The sequence below is a fragment of the Capra hircus genome, chromosome 13 (genome assembly GCF_001704415.2).
Source record: "Capra hircus breed San Clemente chromosome 13, ASM170441v1, whole genome shotgun sequence".
Taxonomy (NCBI): Eukaryota; Metazoa; Chordata; class Mammalia; order Artiodactyla; family Bovidae; genus Capra; species Capra hircus.
The window spans coordinates 50317264-50342767 of NC_030820.1; the positions used below are offsets into that span (position 1 = coordinate 50317264).

A 25504-nucleotide genomic window follows, 5' to 3' on the forward strand; every position below is an offset into this window, starting at 1 on the left:
TGCTCTAAGGAAGACTTTTAATGTGATCAAAGTTTTTTTAAACATGAAAAGTTTTCCATGTCTCCTGAACCTCTGCTTGTTCTAAGCCTGACCAGCTACTTTTCTGAACCAATTGCCCCATTCATCAAAAGTAAATACACAGAATCTGCTTGGCCTTGTAGCCCAAGTAACAATAGACACAAAATCCTATGGAGGGTCAGTGTAGCCCACATACGCCAGGCCACCATGGGTAGTCCCACTGGGCCATTTTCATTGTCAGACCCCATGTCTAGGAAACCCTGACCTCTGGCTGCATTTCAGGCTATCCCCCACCTTCTAGGACCCCTGGCAAAATGTGCCCACTTCTGGGGTGTGTCTTTTAACTGGTTGCTTTCTCCAGAAGCCTTAATACTCTGACACCTACACACATCCTCTTCCCAGATAATCCTAAGACCTGCCCATCACTCACAAGGACGCCCAAAGTCTTCTTCCACCTCCAGGGCGCTGAGCTCCTATCGTTCCAGGGCTAGCTCTTACTAATGGTATACTAAATCATATTCAAAAGTTAACAACTAATAGAATCTTGCACAATTCCCCTTCTTGTGAAATAGAAACCAGTCTACCCACTACAAAGACAGTTTGGTTCTGGGTGTCCTCTCCCACCTAAACACTGTGAACCCTAGATTTTGTTCCAAAAACAGAGACCAGACTCCCCATTCTGCACACCTCAGAAGGGTGCTGAGGGGGCAAAGGAAGCTTCTGGAATAGGCCCAGGCAGCATGCATGACAGAACACTAAACCCTGGGAAAAAGCTAAAATAACAAGATCTCAGGCTAGGCCAGGGCACTGGGGGACAAGAGGTGGCCTTGGGAGATGATGGACTGAGGTGACTGAGGCACTTACCAAGTTTCACACTCTGTACGCGGCCCCCGATGCGGCTGGACGCCTCAAGCACAGTGACATCTGTAAAGCCCTGCTCCAGAAGTGCTTTGGCCGCAGCCAGGCCAGCCAAGCCAGCACCGATCACCACCACACGAGGCTGTCCCCTTCTCCGCAGGCCACGACTGAGAGGGTCATCCGCACTGTCGCCACTGGATTCACAACTTTGCATACCGTCCACACTCGCCTCCTAGGAACCTGAAGGGGGGAGGGGGTCACAGCTCACCTGCTCTGCCTTCACTTCCCACCTGCCCCAAGAGATGCTCTCTGCCCTCAAGGGGGGACCTTGAGCCCTCTCATTCTCTTCTGAGGATCTGGACAAGAAGAGCCATCTCCAAAGGATGTGGGGAGAGAGGAAAAGAGGGAGATATAAGGAAGGAAATAGGAAGGAGGTTATGTACTGTGCACCCTCATCAGCAAACAGGAGAGCTGAGAGCCCACCCCAAACCCCTGAAATCCATCAATCCCACCCCAAATCAACTAGGTACTGCCTCTTCCTCAAGGATGAGACAAGAGTCAGCAAGAGAGGATGATCAAGAAGGTCAAAAGCAGGAGAAACTGACCCTGGTCCTGCTGACCCCGGACCAGCACAACCCAGCACAGCCCAGCATCACTGCTGTGGTCCAGCTCACACCAACCTCGGGATGCTCACATGGACCCCAGGATGCTGTACAGACCTCAGGGTGCTGGAACCAACCCCAGGATACTTGTACCCACTGCACCAGACCCTCTGCTCTCCCTCCCTGGCCTGGCCCTTCCCTGGCCCTCGCTCTCCCTTGCACTGTCTTCTCTTCTCCTCTTGCTTTCTGTTAGTCTTTCAGAGCCTAAACGAGGTGGTAATTTGGTGGGCAGGACACAGTCCCACCTTCCCCCAAGAAAGCGCCACGAGGCTGGTATTGGATGAACCTCTGCTATTCCGGGTAGGTCTCCGGTTTTTTTGTCCCAGGCCACCCAGCCCCTCAGTCACCACAAAGCAGCAAAGAGCCCAGGAAACAGTGGACCGTGAGGACCTGTGGCACCAGAGGCCAGACATCAAATTGACAGTTACGCTAAGCCAGCTTGCTCAAAGACGCCAGTCTAGGGAGCTGATGAGAGGCCCAAAGGGTCCCTGAATCTGGCCCCAGGGCTGGGAGAGGTTGCCCTTCTATTCCCAGAGTGACTACAAGGGCTTGAAGGTATCTTTGGGCCATCCCAAGGGGCCACTCAGCTCTGATCCTGCCCCTACTTCCTTCCTGACCCAAGCTGCCTTGGCTAAGGTTTCAGAGGCAGAAGTTGCATACTGTCTAGTTAACCATACTATCCATAGTATTCAAGACCTAACAACAGGGAAGTGAATTCATGAGTGGAAAGTAGCTGCTGGGCAATGGACAGAGGGCATATAAATCTAATAAAGCTAAGAAAAATCCTTCCTACGACACAGCAATTCCACTCCTAAGAAAACACCCAAGAGAAACAGGGTATACTCTACCAAAGAGATACACTAGAATGTTCATGACAGCTTTCTTCATGATAGCTAAAAACAAATATCCCAAAGACACATCAACAGAAGAATAGAGAAATATATTGTGCTATTTGTAGTGTATTCATACAAGGCAATATTCTTCAGCAATAAATAGAGCCAAACTACTCTCAACAACATTACACTGACAAAAGAAGCCAGAGACAAAAGAACACCATATTGTATCACTCTATTTATGTGAAATTCATGAAGCGGTAAAAAAGAATCTGTGATGATAGAAGAGAGATTGGGAGGAGGGAAATGAGTGAAAGGGTCAGAAGGGAACTTTCCGGTCTGGAAAGAAATGTATCTTTCTATGAATGGTGGTTAGTGCCACTATACATATGTATGCATAAACACCTCTATAACTATTCCTGGCTCACTGTAGAAAATAAAAGCTGTGCACTAACAACCTTCTTCCCACACTTCAAGGTCTGACCACTTACGTTTCCATCCCACCTCTACTATTTTTTTATCACAGATTTTAAAAGAGTTGTTTTTCTAAATATGCTTAGGCTGAGAAGCTGCTCCTTGAACTCCTCTTCCCACTCTACCTGCCGATATCACACCTGGGCACGGACAGGAGTGTCACCCCATTCCTGCCCCCAAACTCTCCAAACTGCACCCCACCTCCCATCCCCATGCTGCCCGATTCGGTGGAGGACCTATTCCCTAGAGGGCCGGAAGGTGGCGCCCGAGACACGGAGACCTTCAGAGGCAGGGGCTCCCCTCCTCCTAGGAGAACCTGTATCCCGGCTTCCACATTCTTCCTCGTGCGTCTTCGGTCTCGCCCACCCCCACCGCAGTGATGTTCGGTTCCGCCTCCTGGGAGCGAGGAGGTCAGAGCTGGCTCGAGCCCTTTTCTCCCCTCCCCCTTACCCTTCCTCCCCTCCCCCTCTGCCGCCCTCCGCTTCCTCCCTAGGTTCTCCCTGGGAGGACTAAAATTAGAGGTGAGGGTGTGGCTGCCTGTACCAGCGCCGACAGAGAGGAAGAGTCCGCCCCGCAGCGCAGGCAAGAAGTGTGATCTACATCAGGTTTGTAAACACGCAGGCAGCTGCCGATGGGCACCACACTGAGCACCCTGCTATGCTGCCCCGAGGCCTCAGTTCTCCGAGACTGGGGATCTTTGCCTGGGCGTTGCTCCTAGGCCTCCAGCCCCACCCCCAACCTGAGGCTGCCCCCCAAAAACAACTACTTTTACGCTGTAAAGGGGTGGGATTACTGCAGTGGTTCTCAGACCTTACAGATGTAACCCTTTTCGAAAAGCTCCTGGGGAGACCAAGGTGTAACTGGGATGAAACGGGATCTCTCTACTCCCTCAAGTCGCTAAGGTCTCATGGCAGAACTCCCTTGCTGCCTGGAGCACCAACTCTGAAAACGTGGAGGAGTAGGATAACTTCAGCCTTGGGAGGCCTGTAAAGGGAAGAAACGCCTGGGGCAGCACATTGGGGTAGGGGATACCTAAACTTCCTGGCTTTCCAATCTCCATTTCTTTCTCTCTCAAGTGGTCCAGCGTGTCCTAACATACGTTATTATGACAGTTAAATAAGGCCTTATTTGGATGTCTAGAGATTGTCAGCATTTTTAAGAGCCTTGTCCAGGAAAATCATTGGTAAAGTTCTGTAGCTAAATTTTTTTTAAGCTATTTATTTATTTATTTATTTTGATTGTCTGTATTTACTTATTTTAAAATAAGCATCTAAGAACGCATCATCTAATACAAAAACTAGAAAATTGATAATAGCTAAATTTTTATTAGACTGCCTTTGGTATAGGCTTCAGGAATGGAGTGTGGGAAATGTGGGCAGGCAGTTTGCCTTTAAGATGAACACAGAAAGGACGTTCCCACCATATCGGAGACCTTCAGCTTAAAGAGACATCACCCATAGGGTGCCATGGCGCGTGTGTTAGTTGCTTAGTCGTGTCTGACTGTTTGTGACCCCATGGTCAGGCTCCTCTGTCCATGGAATTCTCCAGGCAAGAATACTAGAGTGGATTGCCATTCCCTAGCTTCCCAACCCAGGAATCAAACCCAGGTCCTCTGCATTACAAGCAGATTCTTAACCATCTGAGCTATAGGGAAGTCATGGTGGAAACAGGTAAACAGGGGCCATGTCAGTCACCTATTCCACAGGCTCTCACTGCTAACCCTAGTTCTATGTCTCCACAAGCCTTGTCCCAGATGGGCCTATCAACCCCTGGAGCCCCTAAGCCAGAGAAGTCACAAGCACTGTCCGTAGATGGCAAAATGAGGTATCTCCATCTTCCCATAGAGTCAGTCTACCCTGGGATCCAAACTGAAGCGAAGAGAGAAAACTATACCTAGAAACACCTACTGTGTGCTGGGCCCTCAGTTAAATGCTGAACTGGACTTTTGGACCCTCTGTTATCTCAGACTGGGAGGGAGCACATTTGTTTTCTGTTGGTTTGTGCCATCTCTTCCTTTGAAATTTTTTTAATTTTATGAGAAAATGCCTTCCTGAGGAAGAAAAATCACTTAATGCTCCTTGATGCTTGCCTCTCCTTCTCTTGCCTTCAGTAAATGAATAAATAAATAACATACCCTTCCTTGATCTGTATGCACAGGAGAAACAGAACACCCTGTACTTTTCGAGCAGATAAAGGAGAGAAGAAAAAAGTGCTGGCTCAGCCAGGCAGGGAGGGGGAGGGGGAGGAGAAGGCGGGGGAAGGAGCAGGGACAGAGTGAAAGACTCTTGCCTTCTTGCTCCAGTTTCCAAGGCAAAACAGGGGAAGGAGGGTAGGGCTCCCATGTCCCCAGGCAGGCCATGCCTAGTAGCTTCCACCCCCATTCAAGATATCCAGATGCCCCACTGCCTCCCCACCCAACCCCCAAGCCCCTCCTACCCTCACTCCCATTTCTCTGGCCTACAGGCCACCACCTCCCCCTGCAGGCCAGAGCCAACACTGCCCCAGCTGAACCCACCCAAGTAGCCAAATTGGAAAGCAGACAGAAGAGAGGAAAAAGGGAAGAAAGGCCCTGTCCCATGGCAGGGTCATCAAAGAAGGATGAGTGAAAACTACAAGGCCAGGTGCCAAGAATGGGCACTAGCCACCGAGCATATGTCCACTGCCACTTTCCCACCCACCTTCTCCCAACATACTCAGCAGTTTCATTTTGTCACCCTCGGAAATTTACCCTCCAAGAAATTAAAAAAATAAAAGAGATAGTCCTGTCCAGCCCTCCAAGAAGAATTTCTAATTGCCAGATACTAAAAGCATGTTTTAGTTCAGGCCTCCAACATCTAAATTTGCTGAGCCACTTCGCTGAGCCCAGAACTGAACTGGGGACACCATGCATCTCCTTATGCTTTCTCAACCACAGTAAAACCACTGAAGTGCCAGCGCACTCACAAGGCTCAAAAACATCCTAAGCAGAAGTTCTGCCCTTACCCCTCAGGTCAAATCTTGTCAACCCCACACCCCATATCACTGTTCCCCAGGTGCCTGCCTGCCTGCCTCCTCCGACTGAACCACACTCCTGGAGAATTGTTGGGCCTATTCCAAGTTCCATCCCTTAAAGACAGCATGTTGTTCAGTCACTAAGTCATGTCCAACTCGTTATGACCCCATTGGACAGCAGCACACCAGGCATCCCTGTCCCTCACTATCTCCCAGAGTTCGCCCAAGTTCATTCCACTGAGTCAGTGATGCCATCCAACCAAGACAAGCACAGCCAGGGATTAAATCTAACAATTCGTGAACATCTACTATGTACTTCTATGGGGAAGGCCTCAGCATGTCAACCCTTGACCCCTATGAACCCAGCTGTTCTTTCTGGTTCCAGTTTTTACTCACACACACTCCCTGCCCCCTCCAAACAGATACACATACTCCAACTTCACCAAAGACTCAAGTATCCCCAGCCTAGCCTCTCTGAAGGCCTATGGAAAACACTCCTCCCCACACATTACAGAAGGGGGCTCTGGGTTCTCTTAACACATGTACAGCCTTGTGAAGGACACAGAGCTTGTGCAACTATGTGACTGCACGACTCTGTGTTAACTGAACCACCAGCAAGGCCTGCTCCACTGATGTTTCCGGAAGCTACAGACATCTTGGAAATGAGAGTTCTTTGCAGCCATCACCACCCAACCCCAGCCTGTTCCCGAAGCATGAGCATCTCACCCCCAGGAACTCCTGCTGCCTATTACTCAAGTGAGACTGCAGTTCCACAATCACTGAGCAGGGCTGAGGTCCCAGACTAGACTGGTGACCCCTTCCTCAAGCCCTGGGAGTGAATCACAAAGAATGTCAATGACCCAGGTTGGTGCAGGACGCCCCATCCCCCTCAGTATTGGAGCCCACTTCAGCCTATCAGGTTAATTCCCTCCCTAGTAGTGAACACTGCAACAAAAACAGTGCCACAAGGGACCGGGCTCCCAGGAGCCCCTCACCCTTCCAGAATTGTCTCTCAGAAGAAACAAAAGCCTGCCTATCCTTGGCTCCCTGCTGAATACAAGCTCAGGCTCCCAAATGTGTCTGTCTCCCTGTCCTTTTCTCAGGGTCATCCCAGGATGAATGACCATACCCCAGACAACTGTATGACCAAAGCGGTTAGCCCACCTGGCTCACCTCCAGTCACCCTTTAGAGTCCAGACTCCCAACAGCTGACGCACTCCAAAATGGGCCTACCCCTTCCAATAAGCAGGCTTCTGTACGCCACATGCTTGCTCGTGTGAGCTCTGTCCAGAGCTTTAGGGGCCACTTGTACCTTCCTTAAGCAAACTCAGGGACTTAAAATGGTCTCCTCCCAACAGATACTCCTAGTGCCCTGGAGAAGCAACCCTACCTCGGTTTCTCTGAAGGAACCCCTCTCTGCCTCAGGCTCCTCACAGGAGGGAGGGAGTGGGAGGGAAGCTGGGATACTGGTCCTGAGGAATCTCTCTGGACTGCCTGACAGGTCTGGGGAGGGATTTGGATTCTCAAGGGCCCCCTAGACAATGCAATTATTCTTCAAATGTAAAAAACGCCCAGAAATCCCAGACCAGCTGCTTTGCACAGCGGCCCTGACAATGGGGCTCTGTGTCTGCCCATGAGGCTCCTCCCACCCTCAACCCCAGGGAAGGACTGAGCCTGAACTCCTCCTAGCCAGACCCTCTCCAGCCCTCCTCACCCAGGCTAGCCAGCCAGGAAGTGAAAAAAGTAGGATTGCTGGGCCAGGCCTGGCCAGTCACGGAAGGTAGGCTGGGGTGGGTCAATGTGGGGACAAGGCAAGAGCAGTCTGTGACCCAAGAAGACACAGGGAGAATGGAGGGAACACTGGCCCGGGAACCCAGAGACCTGGATTCAGGCGCCAGCTCAGTCTCTCTTGGCAGTGACCTAAGACTGGTGTCTTCCCTTCTCTGGGTTTCACGTACAAATACCTCTGAACTCACCCCAAAGGCATAGCACCTGTACCCCGTCTTCTGGACATATTTTTCTAAGCCCCATCTGATGTGTAAATGCCTGCCTCCTTCAGTCTTTAAGTTTCTATTCTGTAAAATGGGGATAGATACAGCTATCTGGTGGGACTGCTGGGAGAATTCAATCATAGCACAGAAAAAAGGTGGGGCCACCTGCCAAGGTCACCTCAGACAGGGAGGGAAGGGGAGGATGATCCCCAAAGAGACTAGTACAGAAAAGGAGGGAGCCACCTCTTCTAGGGCCCAGAGCTCCATTTCATGTATAGAAGAACCTGTCTTCATCTGAACTTAGCCTCAACCTTGACCCCAATCCTAATATCAGGGTGAACCTTAGCCTTGGCATCAACCAGACTATCCCACAGCCTGTGTATGACCGACCCCCAACCTTGACTCAGCCTGACTATCCCACCAGTCTTGCCAGGGAGTGGGTGGGGAGTAGGCATCAGATATGGTGGCCATTTGCCAACTGTAAGCTCAATCAATGAAAGAGACAAAGCATGTGAGCTGCATTCTGCAGAGCCCTCCCACCGGCAGTGTTCTCTGCCCCTCCCAGGCCAACATGGGGAAGGGGCTCTAGGGGCCACATCTTCCTTCTTGGCACTTAGACTTTTCTCCAAGCATAATGTCTTTATTAGCCACATTTCTTTCCTGTAACCAAATGCGTAAAGTCCCTAAAAGCACAATTTTAAAAGGCCTTGTAAGCCTTTTTCAGAAGAGAAGTGGGGAGCCTGCACTGCATGGCAAAAAGACAGCCCTAAACTCAGTGTTTGGGGGGTTGTCAGAGCCAAAGGCATGACCCACGAAGGCACTGGTGGGCAGGCAGGAAGGCATTACTGGGGAGGTGAGTGCTCTGGCTAGTTCATATTTCCCTTGATGCTCTGCAAGGTGGGATAGACTAAGTGAATTGTTTTAAGAACCCAGCTTATAGCTGCCTGCAGAGACACAAACCAGGGACTACCTGAGAAGGGGTGGAGGAGGGGAAAAAAGGAAGGGGAGAAGTCAGGGTAGGGATAGGGTCTTTTTGATGGGCATAAAGCTCAGCTGGCAGTGGAACCAGGGAATCCATCCTAGAGATCCCGCCCACCTTCAGCAAAAATGAGAGATCCTGCTCTGACATCGAACTGCCAGAGATCAAATTGCCACCATCCGCAACCCGTACCTTGAATGAGGCCAGCCAGGACCCCGGACCCTATTAGCCAGTGTCCTGTGTCCCCAGCAAAGTCCTAAAGGCACAGGTTTCACTGTGGCTCCCTTTAGCAACCCTTAGGATGAGACCCCATGGCCTGAATTTCCCTCCTTCTGAGCAGGACCTGACATCCCAACTCTAACCACCCCTCTAGGAAGCGATTAACTACAGAAGTATAAGAGACCACAGAGCTGGTTACTACACCAGTGACTACACTGGTGTGAGACTGCCCTTGGTGACGTGAATCAGGCCATGGGCAGGGGAGGGCTGATGGGAGATGGTACGCATAGTCACTGACTACCCTGGGAAGGGCTGAATCTGGGGAGAGAAAATCAGCCTCAAGACCATACCAGCCCTGTTCTCAGGCAGCCAAGTCACCATGGCCCTTGGGGAACCCCAGGAAGACACCTTTTGTTTCTCTCCTCATCCTCCTTTGTCTTTCTGTTCCCAACACCCCCCGACACACACACATATACACACACACTTTTGTGTTTCCCTTGATGACTCAGCCTGCTAAATAGTTTCCTCCTTTGGGACTACCTTTAACACCATGGTTTTCATGGAAACCATGGTTCACAGGAAAAACCCTCAGAAAGGACCCAGAGTGCAGGGATGAGGTCTAACTCTAAGTGACCCAGGGAAGACTCTGTTTTCTCATCTGCAAAATGGGTATTGTCATCACATCTGTTCTCTAATGGATCTTGGGCTCCCACTCAAGTTTTTGGAGGGATATATGTTTTGCTTCCCTCAAGATGTAGCTTCCCCCTCCTTCATAGCAGAATTATTCACAATAGGCAAAAGATGGAATCCACTCAAGCGTCCATCAATGGATGAATAAACAAAATGTGGTAACTGCATACAATGGAATGTTATTCAGCCTTGAAAAGGAAGGAAATTCTAATACACACAACAACATAGATGAACCTTGAAGACATGATGCTAAGTGAAATAAATCAGTCACAAAAGGACAAATACTATATGATTCCACTCACGTGAGGTACGAAGAGTAGTCAACTTCAGAGAGACAGAAAGTACAATGGGAGTTGTCAGGGACAGGGGAGTGGGGGAAAACGGAGTTAGTGTTTAAAGGGTACAGAATTTCAGTTTTAGTGGTGATGGTAGCACAACAAGGTGAATATATTTAATACCACTGAGCTGCATGTTATGGATAAAGTGACAAATTTTTTGTGTATTTTACCACAATAAAAACAACAACAATAAAGTTGAGTGAGTGCTACTCTGTGACAGGCTCTTGCACAGAAACAGCCAGATGCCTCCCCGTCAGGGATTGGGGTGACAGGTGTATGCATGTGTGTGCATGTGTGTGTGTGTGTCTGTGTGTGTCTGTGTTATTCACTCAGCCGTGTTCAACTCTTTGCGACCCCGTGGAGTGTAGTCAATCAGGCTCCTCTGTCCATGGGATTTCCCAGGTAAAAATGCTGGAATGCGTTGCCGTTTCCTTCTCCAGGGGAATCTTCCCAAGCCAGGCATCGAGCCCACATCGCCTGCACTGGCAGGCAGATTCTTTACTGTCTGAGTCGCCAGGGGTGACAGGTGCCACGGAGCGAAGCAGATAAGGGGAGAGGCAGCTGCTCCGTATGGGGAGGTCAGGGAAGCCTCTCTGACAGAGTGACACCAGAGCAGAGGAAGTGAGAGGCAAGAGGGGGCCAGAGCCTACAAATGCTGTGGTGACCTCCTACGGATTTGCTGAGTGAAGGAATGTGGGAGTGAGAGCAAGGATGGAGTCAGGATGACTTGGGTGGCCAGTCATGACACCAGGACCAACCCTTACAAGTTCTCTGTCAACGGGTCGTCTCCTTTCCCCCTCACAACAAGCCTGTGAAGTAAGAAAGACAAAAATTGGTTCAGGGACCCACAGGCAAGAGAAGGGCCCTGGTGGCCTGATTCCAGAGCCCAGTTCTTTCCTTGGGGCTTCAGGAGAGTTAGGAATGCTTCTCCGGGCCACCTCCCATCGCAGGGCTGAGCCTGCCCCCACACAGCCGAGGGCCCCTCTCCCAGCCCCACTGCATAAGGCATCACCTGCAGGCGTGGCCTTACCCAGCCCCTGACCTGAGCTAATGTGCCCACATGGAGATCCACCCATTCAGAAGACAGGGCACTTGAGGCCAAGGAGGTGTGAGCTGGCAGATGAAGAGGTAGCCTCCCGGCAGGGCTTCTCCCCTCTCCCTGCCAGGAGCCGCAGCCTCATAGTTCTGGAGGGAAGGAAGTCAGCACAGTCAGCAGTTTCCAATGACTCTTTCAAAATCACTGACAAGAACTGAGGCTTGTGAGACAGCTCAGCCAGGCGCAGTTCCCCCTTGCCTGCCCCTCGTGACTCTGCACAAAGCCGATCTGTGCTTCAGCTCCAGCCCCGAGGGGGTGGGGGGCTCTCTAAGTAGAGTGGGGACCCCACTCATGGCTCTCTCAAGGAAAGATTTTCCTCTCTAAGAGAGGCTCTGGAGCCACAGGTGGGGCTCCCAAGCTATGGGTGGGGTCCCCATTCTACTCAGTGCAGGACTCAGGCTCCTAATGGCATAGAGATATCCAAGGCTTTTGCTAGTTCAGGCAGCATTTGCAGGAAGAGGCTCCCCTTCATTCTAAGCTCCCTTCCTGCAAAGATCCCTTCCTGCAAAGCTCCCTCTTCTCTGCTCATCACCCCCAAACTCAACATGGTTTATCACAGAGCACAGGTGGCATGCATGATCATGAAGAAAACATCTCTCCACCATCCAGTTACTAAATAAATCCCAGAGCAAATCTCTATTTATTGAGCCCTTCGTGTGCCGGGCCCTGTGCTGGGCACTTTTCATTCATGGCATCATTTAATCCTCCCAGACACCCTGGTGCCCATTTAAAAGATGAGGAAACAGGCTCAGAAACGTTCACAGGTGTGACAGAGGACACCCAGACAGAGTGAAGGGCAAAGCAGGCTTGTCAATGCCCAGCTCAGCTCTCTACCCTGCACTTGCCCACCTCTCAGGCCCTCGGTCAGTCTCCTGGGGCAGCAGGCCTGAGGACAGTCCTCGATCTGGCACTTCTGTCTTACCCCTCCCCACACAGTGGCACTGTACAAACTGTACCAGGCACCCAGGGCTAGCTACACTGCCAAAACTTGCTGCCCAGAGGCCACACGCCTCCTGGCCAAGGCATTAGTCAGGTGGGCTGTGGGTCCCATGGGGACTGACTTGAGGCTTGCCAGACCACAGCCCTTTGCCCTTGGTTTTACCCTCCATAAATAGTGACAAGGATAGTGATTTTGGTAGCACAAAAGAAAGTTCTAAGAGCGGCTAAATGATAATTCCCTCTAAACAGTCACCTCTTCTCTCTGGCCCAAGATTTTCCTCTCCTGGTAACTCCAAGGTGGTTTAACTGTGCTCTCCTTATACAGGATCACCCAATAAAGAGCTCTTCATAAAGTTCAACCCTGAAGCAGAACACCACCACCCTCCACCCCTGCTATCACCTGCCAGCCTCAGAAAGAGCTGGAACTAAGTCAGAAAAGCCAATGGTGTTCATTTCAAAATGCATATGTGGGCCCCATGATTTAATCCATAAAACACCTACAGAGTTTAAACACTGAGCTTAGACAATAAACATATTCTTCAAGTTCTTTTGTTGAGTTCAAAGACAAACTTAAAAACTCACCAGGTTTAGAATCAAGAAAAGTCTATTCTCATAATTCTATCATCGCTGTTACCACTATTTTTCACTGAGTATGTCTGAGGTACAGAGGGCAATGCCAAGCATTTGGCATGGAATGTTTAGGTTAATCATGTCAATATCCCCCTTCTACAGAGGACAAAACTGAGTGAGTTTCAGAGAGGTTCCACAACCTGTCATCTGGCAATCTAAAATATACTAAGATATTAAGGCTCAGATTTTACTCTTTCTTAAAGCCAGAGAATGAATCAAATTCATCATCTTTTCTTGAGTTACTTTCTCAGATTAACTCAAAATTTTGCACTAAGTGTATATGATTTTTTAATTTTCCAAAACAGAAGAAAGTAAAAGAGATATGTGCGTTCAACACTTAAAGACCTCACTTAAAAAATCTTTGCTATGAACATTTGCCCACTGGTGGTCCTGTGTGTCTCCTACTTCGCTGACTTAAGGTCTAGCTATTTGCCTATCCACTGAGAGCACCCATCAGCCCTCTCTCCCTGGAGTCAGTAGTTTGGGGTGGGGCTGGGCTGGACTGGCCTGGGGAATAGGTCTGGTTGTGGGTAGGAAGACATGGTTTAAGGTGTGGAGATAGGCTCCGAGGGGTCTGTGGCTTGAGAAAAGGACATCAAACCAGATGTCCTAGAACCCAGACTTGAGACCCAATCATGCTACTTGCTGGCACTGCCAGCATTCCCATCTTTGGGAAATAGCTCATGCCCCATGCACCACAAGGAGAGGAATTATGTGTCCATCAGGGCCTTGGACAAGGCTGCAGAAGGTGGCTGGGTTCTTTGTTCTGTTTCCTAATAAATTACAACTCATTTCCAAGTGCTGCTTCTCTTGGTCTTAAACCTTCCTTAACACCCTCCCCCAAGAAGCAGCTAAAGAATCTATCTGCCAGTGCAGGAAACATGGGTTCAATCCCTGGTCTGGGAAGATCCTACATGCCACAGGGCAACTCAGCCTGAATGCCACCACTTCTGAGCCTGTGCTCTAGAGCCCAAGAGCTACAACTACTGAAGCCTGCATGCCTAAAGCCCTTGCTCCAACAAGAGAAGCCACCACAACGACAAGTCCAGGCACCACAATTACAGACTAGCACCCAGTCACCACAACTAGAGAGAAGGCCACGGCAGCAGTGAAGACCCAGTGCAACCAAAAATAAATAAGTTATTTTTTTTAATGGAATCTAGACTGAGAGGCAGGTACTGAATTTACCTGCCCCAACACAGCTAAGCCACCCTGGTTTGGCTGAATCCAAATGTTTTTCTTCATCCCCTCCTACTGACTCCTGATTTAGAGAGAGCAGGAGAAACCTTGGGTTCCTGCCTAGTTGAAGAAGAAAGAAACAGGGGCAAAGGAAGAAGACGGTGCAGCTGAACTGGGTAAGAAAGCTCACTGAGCACCCAGGGCCTCCCTGAGAGCTGTTGTCAGCAAGCAGGGCTCTTACCCACATGCACTATTATGGCAATTTCTGGATCGTTGTTTGAAATGCCATACCATCACCTCCATCACCTCCACCTGAGCTGCTGAACAGAGTCCTCACACCTCAGAGGAAATGAGGTGTGACAAGGGGCAAGGAAGGGTGACCTCACTGACCTCCTCTCCCAGCTACAGGAGAGGCAGGAGGAGCACAGGCCCAGGGATTCTCCCTGTCTTACACTTTAGACACCCCTTTCAAGAAAGTGACAAAAGCGAGATTCTTAACCTTTTGGGAAAATGACTCAGAGCTCTGAAAATGACTATGAGCAGTTCACTCATCCCTGGCCCCATGCTTGAGACATGAAAGGGCACAGCAATTCTCTTAGGAAGCCCAGTAGGGAGTCCTGTACGCCTCACCCACCATCACACCCAGCCACTTTTCTCACTAAAACACTGTTCTGATCAAACCACTGCACTGCCCAAAAGCCTTCAATGGTTCCCAGTGGCCTAATGAATGAAGACAGGTCCCTGACACCTCTTCCCTGCCCTCAGGCCCTTTGTCTTCTGCACACACCCACTGGACCCCAAGACTCCCACACCCAGACCTGGCCCATAGGGCATGTGAAACCTCCACCTTCTGCCCAGATATCCCCACCCTGCTAGCCACTCCCCTAGAAAGCCAGTCCTCACTCACTCCTTCTCTCGCCCTTACAGATCACTCTTCTGTTCTAATCAAGACCCTACCCCAAGCCTCAAGGTGAGTGCAAAGAAAAAGAGAGCAAGCCGGACTGTCAGGCAAGAAAAGGGAAATTTATTAGAGTGAAACGAGAGGGTGACTGGCCCTTAAGGAGAATTCTGACAAGGTCTTTCTTATACCCCACCAATGAAAAATTCTCTGAAGGGATGGTTAATTTTTAGCCTGTAGTTGAGTCCTGTGGTCACGTAGCCAGAGGTCTGGAATCTGGTGGTCTCATAGCTTTGAGAAGGTAGGCCAGTGAGAAAACAGAATGTCATTTGGGCAATTTGGTCATTTCAAGGATCACTGTGATTTTATTCTTTGTTTGCGAGGTCAACATAATGAGCCATCAACAATGAAACCCCATGTGGGCCCTATCAACGCTCTCTCCTGACCTTCAGTTCAGTTCAGTTCAGTCGCTCAGTCGTGTCCGACTCTTTGCGACCCCATGAATTGCAGCACGCCAGGCCTCCCTGTCCATCACCAACTCCCGGAGTTCACTCAGATTCATGTCCATTGAGTCAGTGATGCCATCCAGCCATCTCATCCTCTGTCGTCCCCTTCTCCTGCTGCCCCCAATCCCTCCCAGCATCAGAGTCTTTTCCTGACCTTTGTGCCTTTCAAATCTCTGACAGTCTGCTTCCCTGGATCCTCCTGGAGACACTGCCTGCAGCCCTGTCAATCACACTAAGAGCAGGCAACAAGAATCTGGGTGTTACACAACCCTAAAAGGGAGATAGCATTATCCTCACAGTACCAATGAGACTGAGGCATAGAGAGGTTTTAGCCTGTTGCCCAGGAATCACAATCCCACTCTCTGAGATTAAAGGATGGGAGAGAACCTGTAGGGCAAGAAGACAGCAGGGTATGATGGGGTAGGAGGCCCTCCCAGAATCCCTAAGACTCAGGCCTGGCTACTGTTGGGTCCCTTGCCCACCCACCAAGTGAAGCAAAGCTTCCTAGAACCCGAGTCCTAGAACCCAGGACTGGTTCTGGGCCCCAGTCCCCTCCTGGCCATCCCTCCCTCTACAGTGCTCTTTTCTTCCACTGACTGTCCAAACTGAACCCACACCACCAAGTCCACCTCTCCCAGGAAGCTATTGCTCCATCCTACCTCCCCTCCCTGGCACTTCTGGGCCCACCTATCACCCATGTTTACAGTCTCTCATGGAACAACATCCTCCCACATCAGCCCCTCCCATCAGGTGTTTTATTGGTCAGTTAGTCATTATTAGGATGTCTTCAAAAAATTTTTCTTTCTATGATCAAATCAGTTTAGGAAATACCAGTTTCTTTTCTACAGGACTTGTCAGAGTCTTTTAAATGCATTCTGAATCTCCCACAGAGTTGTAGAGTGGCTTTTCCAGTTTCTACCCTTGTTTGTCCCCTGAAACCTTGAGGCTTCTCAGAACAGTCTTTGAGAAACACTTCCTCCTCCCAACCCCTCAGGCTTCCCTGGTGGCTCAGCAGTAAAGGATCAGCCTGCCAAAGCAGGAGATGCAGGTTCCATCTGCAGAAGGAAATGGCAACCCACTCCAGTATTCTTGCCTAGGAAATCCCATGGACTGAGGAGCCTGGCGGGCTACAGTCCATGGGGTCACAGAGAGTTAGACACGACGACTAAGTGCAACAGTCCACCCTTCAGGACAGCCTGCACAGCAGGGAGACCATGGGTAGGAATCAAGGAGGGGAGCACGGGGTCCCCTTTTAGGAGTTATGAGTGACACTTTGGGAGCTCAGCCTGAAAGCCTCTCTTGGCACTGCCCAGGGCAGCAGAACCAGTGTCTTTAGTGTCTGCTCTTCCTACCTTACTCCTTGGAAGGAAAGTTATGACCAACCTAGATGGCATATTCAAAAGCAGAGACATTACTTTACCAACAAAGGTCCATCTAGTCAAGGCTATGGTTTTTCCAGTGGTCATGTATGCATGTGAGAGTTGGACTGTGAAGAAAGCTGAGCGCCAAAGAATTGCTGCTTTTGAACTGTGGTATTGGAGAAGACTCTTGAGAGTCCCTTGGACTGCAAGGAGATCCAACCAGTCCATTCTGAAGGAGATCAGCCCTGGGATTTCTTTGGAAGGAATGATGCTGAAGCTGAAACTCCAGTACTTTGGCCACCTCATGTGAAGAGTTGACTCACTGGAAAAGACTCTGATGCTGGGAGGGACTGGGGGCAGGAGGAGAAGGGGACGACCCAGGATGAGATGGCTGGATGGCATCACCGACTCGATGGACATGAGTTTGGTTAAACTCTGGGAGTTGGTGATGGAAAGGGAGGCCTGGCATGCTGCGATTCATGGGGTCACAAAGAGTCAGACACGACTGAGCGACTGAACTGAACTTCCTACCTTCCTTTGGGTTAGGTGACTACCTACACTTCTGCTAGGGTCTAGAGGGACCTCCTTTGACCAGGGGCCTCAGATACTACCTTTCAGGCTATGCAAAGCCCAGAGAGCAAGGGGTCTTGGGAGACTCCCCCAAATCAAGCTGGACAGCTCTTCTAGGCAAATCACTCTCTGTACTCCATCTTTAGCACACGAGCTTCAGTAGTAATCCAGGATTAAAATGTATTAAGCTGCCATTCTGGGAAGATGCAGTGTTCCATTCAACAAACCCTGCAACTCTCCCCACTGCTCCCCAGGGAGGAGACTGAATCCCTCAATTGACAGGAAACTGAGGCCTCAAGGCAGAGCAGACACTTGCTTGTAGTGACCCAGCCAGGGGCAGAGCAGAGAGAAGTATTCACGCCTCCCCACACCCACGTGGCCCAACAGCAACTCATGCAACCATCAGGGCAGCTTCAAGGACTCACGCAGGCCAGGCGGCGATAAGGGTTACTTGCTGGGGGGTAATGGCTCAGCAACTGGGGAGACTTTCGGGGCTTTGAGGAGAAGATGGCATGTCTAGGGCTGGAGTCAGCTGTTTCCCTAATCTCCTTGGCCACACCCTGGCTAGAGGAAGGGTGCTCACCCCAGATTGGCTAACCATAGGCCAGCTTGGCTGTGGGGAGAGATAAGATGCGCTACATGCTACCCACATGTCATCTTGCCCTGCGGCAGTCACCTAAGATACTTTCTCATGGTTTCGGGAGCTCCTCAAAGTCTGGCAACCTAGAAATCAGGCTTGTGTTCCCAGTCTGAGACCCAAGTTCCCAGAAGCCCCTCACTTGGCCCCACCTCCCAACAGAGTAGCCCCTCCATCCCATACCCTCTTAACTCCCCTCTGCCCTACCCTCATACAAGTAGTCTCTACACCTCCCCCAACACAGTCCGCAGGAGCCAAGACAGTCTCATTTACCTGTTTCAGGTCTCACCTGATCTGTGCCCATCCCTGCATCTGCCTGGCCCAAAGTCCCCAGTCTCAACCCTCACTACACAAAGATAACCCATAAGCCAGCAGCACCACACCAACCAGGAGCTTGTCAGAAATGCAGAATCTTGGGCCCCATCCCAGACCTGTTGAAATGGAACCTAACTATTATTAACAAGCTGCTGAGATGACCCACATGTATGCTAGAGTTTGAGAAATACTTTTATAGACCACTGATGTAATCAAGTCCTTGCATTCATGGCAAGCTTCGACGGCTCCTTGGGGGCCTAGTGAATCAAGTCTAGACTCAGTGACTTGGCAATCAGTGCTTCAGCTGACTTGTCCAGGCTTGGGCTCCTGCTCCACCTCAGGAAAACCATCCCATCCTGTGTTGGCCAAAGCCACCCAGGACTTCAAAGGCCCCTTAAAGCACCACCTCCTCCAAGAAGCTGTTCTGAACCACGTTCCACTATATCACATCTGGCTTGGCTCACTCTTATATCCTGATGAGTGGGGACCCAGTCCTGTGTTCCCAGTGGCTCCAAGCACCAGGATGGGGCACAGATGTCAGGTGCCAGTTCCAGGTAACAAGGCCCAGGGCCAGTTATTGGGAAGTCCACACTCAGCTCTAGCCTGTCTTCACCTCAACTCAGCAGACAAGGACTCGGGCAGGGTGGACAAGCCCATTGCATACTTCAGAGAAGAAGCACTCCTCAGAAACATGGGCTTAATGAGCTTCCAGCAACAATGTGGAAAATGCAGAAGAGAATGCCTCCAAATCTCCCTCTTTTCCTGGGGGACTGAGATAGACAAGCAGATCCCCTAAAACCTGGGGTCAGAATGTGGAGCAAGGAGACTCCATCCCTGTGTGGTCAACAAACCTTTTTTCTGCCTATTTAGCCAGGCCCCTGGAAGGCCAAGTCACCTTCCCCGAGGCATCCTCATGACCAAACAGAAAAGCCTCAAAGGACAGGGCTGCCACACCCTCCTGCCCACCCCCTCCTTTCTGGTCCAGTTCCTGCAGGCTGGCATCCCATGAGAAGTCCTTGCTCCTTTGCCCTGGGTCTTCAAGAAGGTATTCAAGCATGGACCTCAAGGAGTTCCTGGCTTCCACAGCCTCTGGGGATCAAAGAAAAAAAGTCTCTGGACTCTCATTTTACAGACACAGAAAGAAGTAAGGACAGGGCCAATACTGAAGTAGAGTAAGCTCTTTTCAGTTCCCATTTCTCTGTTCCCCCAGCTCTGCTCCCACCTTCAACCCAGCTCTACTTAGACCCCCATCCAGGTTTCCCAAGGTCAAGTCTGAACCTCCACCTCATAACATCCTAGATTGAATCCAGAATAGGCTAGTTTATCTGCAGAGCTCCTATCTGACCTCTCTGGAGTCCCCACAGGCAGATGAAGAGGGCAATGGGGCAATGCTGAATCAAAGACGTGACATTCTAATGGTGGCATCTCAAGCAGAGAGCTGTTTTTGTACCAGAAGAAAATGTCCTCCCTAGCTCCCCAAAATCGCATTATGCATGACACCCTATTTGGCTTGGGCACAATGCCCCTCCTAGAAGAAAAGGAGAGGCATGAAACAGACAGACTCAGCCACCCACTCTGAGTAAGGACCCCTTCTACCTTAGAGGGTTTGACTTCTTTCCTACCTCTCCAGCCCCAAGGCCAAGCACCTTTGGGAGCAGGAAAAAAAAACACTTGGTAAAAAGACTTCAGCTCACATGTCTGAGAGGTAAGAAAGAAGTGACAGAGTAGAGTGACTTAGAGCATGGATTCTGAAGCCAGATTGCCTAAGTTCAAATCCTTCCTCTGTGACTATTGAGCTGGATGACTATGCCTTGGTCTTCCAATCTGTAAAATGGGAATAAGACCTACCTTGTAGAGCTGTTAAGAGGATGAAAGGAGCTAATATTTGCAAAGTCCTTAGAATACTGCCTGGCACTCAGTGAGTATACCAGGGCCCTGGACTAGCCTCTTGGCCTCTGCTCAATTTCTCCCACCCAGGACACCCTCTTTTCTCCCCGTTCTATCCCAGCTCAAAGCCTTTCCTAGGCATGCCAGTCCAGTTGTGATCTGAACCCCAAGCCCCTAGGTCTAGCACTCACCTCACAGTGTTATCTTGGTCCATCACCAGTCTCCCTGACTAAGGCTGCGCTTCCCGCCCCCAGATCTGAGGACCCTTGACTCCTAGCCCTTCATTCTGAGAACACTAGCCAAACAGCTCATTTCTCAGCTGGGCTCCTTTGTGCAAAGAGGAGAGCTGTGGGTGGGAAGATAAAAGACTAGAGACCCCCAGACCTCAGCTTCTTCCTCCCCTTCAACTCTCTGCCCCCAGGGCTGGGTACCCAGCAGTCACCCAAGAAAGTAACCTGAAATAAGGCTCTGGCTGCCCAGGCCATCTCTAGTTCCTGAGTTAGAAAACATAAACAAGCACACAGGTACATACCCTTCTGTTGATCTAATCTGGATTTCCACCAAAGGGAGCAAAGGAAATCATTGATCCCCAACCCACAGCAATCCACATCAACTCCACACCCCCCAAAATCCATCCAATCTGCCACTACATGTACAGGCCTGCCTTTAAGCCATTTGTACCGTCTCTACTTCCCTTTTCCCACTGGCCCCCTCAGATTCTTGCAGTGATTTGCACAACTGCTTTCAAGGAAAGAAAATAAAAGTCCTATGATCACTTGAGATTTACAGGGGGCTCCTGCACTGCCTGACCTTCCCACCTGGCTGAAGATTTCCTGAGTATTGGCTACATTCCAGGCATTCTGCTAGATGCTCCAGATGCAACAGTGGGCCAGTCCTTAGGACGCTACACAAAGTAAACAGACAGCTGCAACAAATGGTTATGAACTGTGATAAGCACAATGAAGAAAGTAAACCACGTGCTATGATGAATTACAAAGAATGATGGGAAGGCATATTTGAGGTAAGACCTGAAAAATAAGAAGGAGCAGAGCCAGTCCAGTAGAAAACATTGGAAGTACATTCTAGGCAGAGAAAACAGCACAGGCAAAGGCCACAGGGCAGGAAAAAGCTTAAGTGTTCAAACGGCAGAAGTGATTCAGGTGTGGCTGTCAGAAAAATGCAAAGGGGACAGTGGTCAGGATTAGCCTAGGGGAGGTCAGCAGTGACCAGATCATGGGAGACCTGAAAGGCCAGGGGAAAGCTTTGAAATTTTACTCCAAGTACAAAAGGGAGCTGTTTAGGCTCTTAGAAGAATGAGACTACTCAATATTTTTCTAAATTGTTCTTGTTGCTATTAAAACGGATTTGAGGAGGCAATTGCAGACTTGGAGAAAGCAGGCAGAAGCTACTACAGTATTAAGGCAAGACAGAAAAGATAGCTTGGCCTGGGGCAGTAGCCTAGGGCAGTAGCACGAGTCAGAGTATGAGGAATAGGCCTGAGATAGATTTGGCAAAAGAACTTGCTGTAGTACCAACTATGGAGAGAAGGAAAAAGATGCCACCTAGTTTCCTATCTTTGACGGCAGGTGGGTTATTGGGCCTTTACTGAGATGGGAAGGCCACAGGAGGGTCATGCTTGGGGACTGCAGTCAGAACTCTGTTTCATCCATATTAAGTTTTCATACCTATAACATCATAAATCATTAGACTGTGGCTGGATAGAGAGGTTAGAACTGAAGATAAAAGTTGCTACATAAAATTATGAGAATGAAAATGATATACATTTAAGATTTGTGCTTGTAAATTAATGTTTGAAATTAATGATTTTAAAAATTATAAGAAAAAAATGAGAGCTTGAGGGGAACGTAAATAGAAGGGACTCAGGAGAAAGGAGGGGGCTAAGAACAGAGCCCAGGATCCTCCAACATTTACGACTGTGTGAAAGAGTCATCCTTAAAAACAAGTAAGGAAGGGCTTTGGTAGGAGGAAAGGGGGTTTGTGAGGAAGAAAACCAAAAGTCAGGACAGGACATTACAAAGAATGATCTAGACCAAGGGACGTCGAGGAAGATCTGCTTATAGGGGAGTATAAACCACTGGAGACCTTTACTAGGGCAGTTTCAATGAAGCAGTGGGACCAAAGCCAGGTCAAGTGAGCTGAAGAACAGAGAGACCATAGGTACAGGCGGCTCTCTGGAGAAGTATTACTGTGAAGGGAAGTGAGGTCATCTGTAGCTGGAGGAGAATGAGGGATGAAGAAAAAAATGTGGGCGAGGGTCATAAAATGGAGGGGGGGGGCGTGCCAAAGCATGTTAAGAAGGTACTGTTGTGAATGATCCAAGAGGAGAGGTAACTGAAGAATGAGGGACAGGGAGCAGACTACGTTGGAATCCTAGTGGAGGCATTAGCCAGAGGCAGGAACTGGGATGCTTCGACCCCAGCTAACTAGAGGAAAGAGGAGGAGGGGCAAAGACGCAAATCGCAGATGTGGGTCCTTCGCTACACACTTTCAGATGCATGCATACCCATTCCAGTGACCCCCTCTAGACACCTGCCGTTTTGCTGCCTGCTCCAGACACAGACAAGTTACCCACCTACTTCGCGGTCTAGCACGGGATGTGCCACCACCGGCAGATCCTGCAACCAACCTGTGGGCACAACTCACCGCAGTTGCCAGCTACAGCGCTTGTCTTATCGGGCCATGCCTTTTCCTGGTGCAAGCTCCGAGGGGGTCCCCAGGCCTCTCACCGGCTCTATCTCTAAGCCCCTCCCCCAAATTGAGCACTCAACACTCCCTACCCCTTTCCGAGAAGGTAGGGAGCCTAACCTACAGCAGCCTGTGAGCCCCTAGTTGGCTCTTCGGAGAGAGCTGCTCCCCACCCTGTCCGGGGGACTCCTCCCATACCCCCCGCGAGGAGACTGCCTGGAGGCCCTTTGGGAGGACGGCCCAGCCTCTTCCAGAGTCCCGACCATCGCCCTGGCGCCTTCTCTTCCCTCCCCAGCGCCCACCCTCTGGGTCGCCCGAGCAGTCGCGGGGCGTCAGCGCCCGGCTTTGTCTGCTCCCACCGAGGACGCCCGCCGGGCGCACGGGGTGCTCTCCTGTCGCACGCAGCCCCAGGGTCCCGCCTGCCCTCCACCCCAGCGCAGCCCCTGCCCCGGGAACCACCGCCACCGGCTCGGACCGCCGCCTCCCGCAACACGAGCAAAGGGGCGCGGCACCCACCGCCCCCGCCAGCCTCCGGGAACACCGGACACCCTCGCCCTCCCGCACGACCGCCGCTCTAGCTGCCGGAGCCCCGGACCGGCCGAGCCCTCGGGGCTGCTGCGTGCCCCTCACCCTCCCGCGGTCGGCTCAGCCCCAGCCTGCGCCCGAATGGGGCCGGCGGCCGGGGGTCGAGGATCGGGGAGCAGGCGCGTGCTGTACCTTTCCCTGCTGAGCCGGGGAAGAGAGTTTTCCGCGAGCGGCGCTCCACCTCGGCCTCCTCCGCCTCCCCTTCTCCTCAGCCGCTTGGCTTCCTCCTCCAGCCGCTGCTGGGACCTTAGGGGCCCGAGCCAGCCGCCGCGGCCTGTGTGGGGCCCCGTTCAGCCTCACGTCCCCGACCAACCCCGCCCAATCCGTTCAGGCCCAGCCCCCGCTCCGCCTCTAGGCGGGGACGCGCCGAGCTCCTCCCGGGCTCAACTGGACAGGGGCGGGGAGGCTGGAGGCCGCGTTGGCAGAGGACCTCTGTGTCCCTTCTTGCAGAGGGACCGGGACCCAGCGCTCCCCACCTGAGCTCCAACGTCCCCTCCTCAATCTGGGCACTTAACGTTCCCACCTGCCCCCCAAGAGAAAAGCAGTTAGTCCAGCCCTGCCTGCCCTGTGCTTGGGCATAAGGTGGAGCCTGCCAGGCAACAAGCAGAGCTAGGCCCCTGGACTCAGTTTACCTGCAGAACTCCAAACCCTACCGTCGAAAGGAAGAGGAACCTCTCTCTCCTCCCAGAGCTGCCTTCACTTCCGCAGATCCACTGGATCTCAGTTGGGGGCGGGGGGACGGGGGGTCCCTAAGGGGCTTCCTCTAGCCTCAGATTGTGTGCAACACCACTTCACACCCAGCCACCACCACCCCTTCCCATGCCACCTCACATTAATACTGGTGCGGAAATCTCAGCATCTCTGTAACTGGTGCCAATCAAATCTCAGAGACAGAGTCTTGGGTGAAGTAGGAAAGGATAGCTTTAGTGCTTTGCCCGCAAAGCAGGCCACAGCTAGCTCATGCCCTCAAAACTATGGGTCTCAATTTGGGGAAGGTAGTGAGAAGTTTTATGTTAACTGTTTAAAGAGGGCGTGATCAGCTCCTGGACATTCTTCTTCTGGGCTGGTGGTGAGGTAACTAGGAGTCAGCATCATTAACCTTCAGGTCCAACTGGTCTGGGGTCTACCTGCTTGTGGGCAGCATACCATCATTAATCATTAACTTGCCCCACCTGGAGCAGGTTTCAGTATCTATGAAATATCTCAAAGATGTTGTTGTGTGTATCTCTTGAATAGCAAGGAGAGGTAAAGGGGCCTTCTTAAATGAAAAGAAATAGAGGAAAACTATAGACTGGGAAAGACTAGATATCTCTTCAAGAAAACTGGAGATATCTAGGGAACATTCCATGCAAGGATGGGCACGATAAAGGACAGAAACAGAAAGAACCTAAGAGAAGCGGAAGAGGTGGCAAGAACAGAGGAACTATACAAGAAAGATCTTAATGACCCAGATAACCATGACAGTATGGTTACTCACCTAGAGTCACACATCCTGGAGTGTGAAGTGAAGTGGGCCTTAAGAAGCATTACTACGGAAAAAGCTAATGGAGATGACAGAATTCTAGCTGAGCTATTTAAAATCCTAAAAGATGCTGCTGCTGAAGTGCTGCACTCAATATGCCAGCAAATTTGGAAATCTCAGCAGTGGCCACAGGACTGGAAAAGGTCAGTTTCATTCCAATTCCAAAGAAGATCAATGCCAAAGAATGTTCAAATTATCAGGCAGTTGTGCTCATTTCACATGCTAGCAAGATTATGCTCAAAATACTTCAACAAGCTAAGCTTCAACAGTACATAAGGCGAGATGTACAAGCTAGATTTCAAAGAGGCAGAGGAACCAGAGATCAAATAGTCAACATTTGTTGGATCATGGAGAAAGCAAAGGATTTACAGAAAAACATGTGCTGCTACTCATTGACTCCACTAAAGCCTTTGACTGTGTGGGGGTCAAAAGAAATTGTGGAAAATTCTCAAAGAGATGGGGCTACCAGACCATCTTGCCTGTCTCCTGAGATGAACTAGACATGGAACAACTGACTGGTTCAAAAACTGGGAAATAAGTACGATAAGGCTGTATATTGTCATTCTTCTTATGAAACTTATATGCAGAGTACATCATGCAAAATGCCAAGCTGGATGAAT

At 50.5% G+C, this 25504-nt stretch overlaps 1 protein-coding gene across 5 annotated transcripts in view; it reads right to left on the minus strand.

Moving 5' to 3' along the window:
- Positions 1–23711, minus strand: part of SMOX (spermine oxidase) — a 35573-nt gene extending 11862 nt beyond the window's left edge. For 4 of the 5 annotated variants that reach the window (XM_018057378.1, XM_018057382.1, XM_018057381.1 and 1 more), the window contains exons 1-2: positions 23495–23681; positions 883–1116 (exon numbers count right to left, since the gene is read on the minus strand). In XM_018057378.1, the coding sequence (XP_017912867.1) occupies positions 883–1090 (208 nt within the window). In that variant the 5' untranslated portion in view covers positions 1091–1116; positions 23495–23681. Of the gene's footprint in view, positions 1–882; positions 1117–23494 lie in introns of all 5 variants that reach the window. The other variant, XM_018057379.1, reaches the window with a different exon arrangement.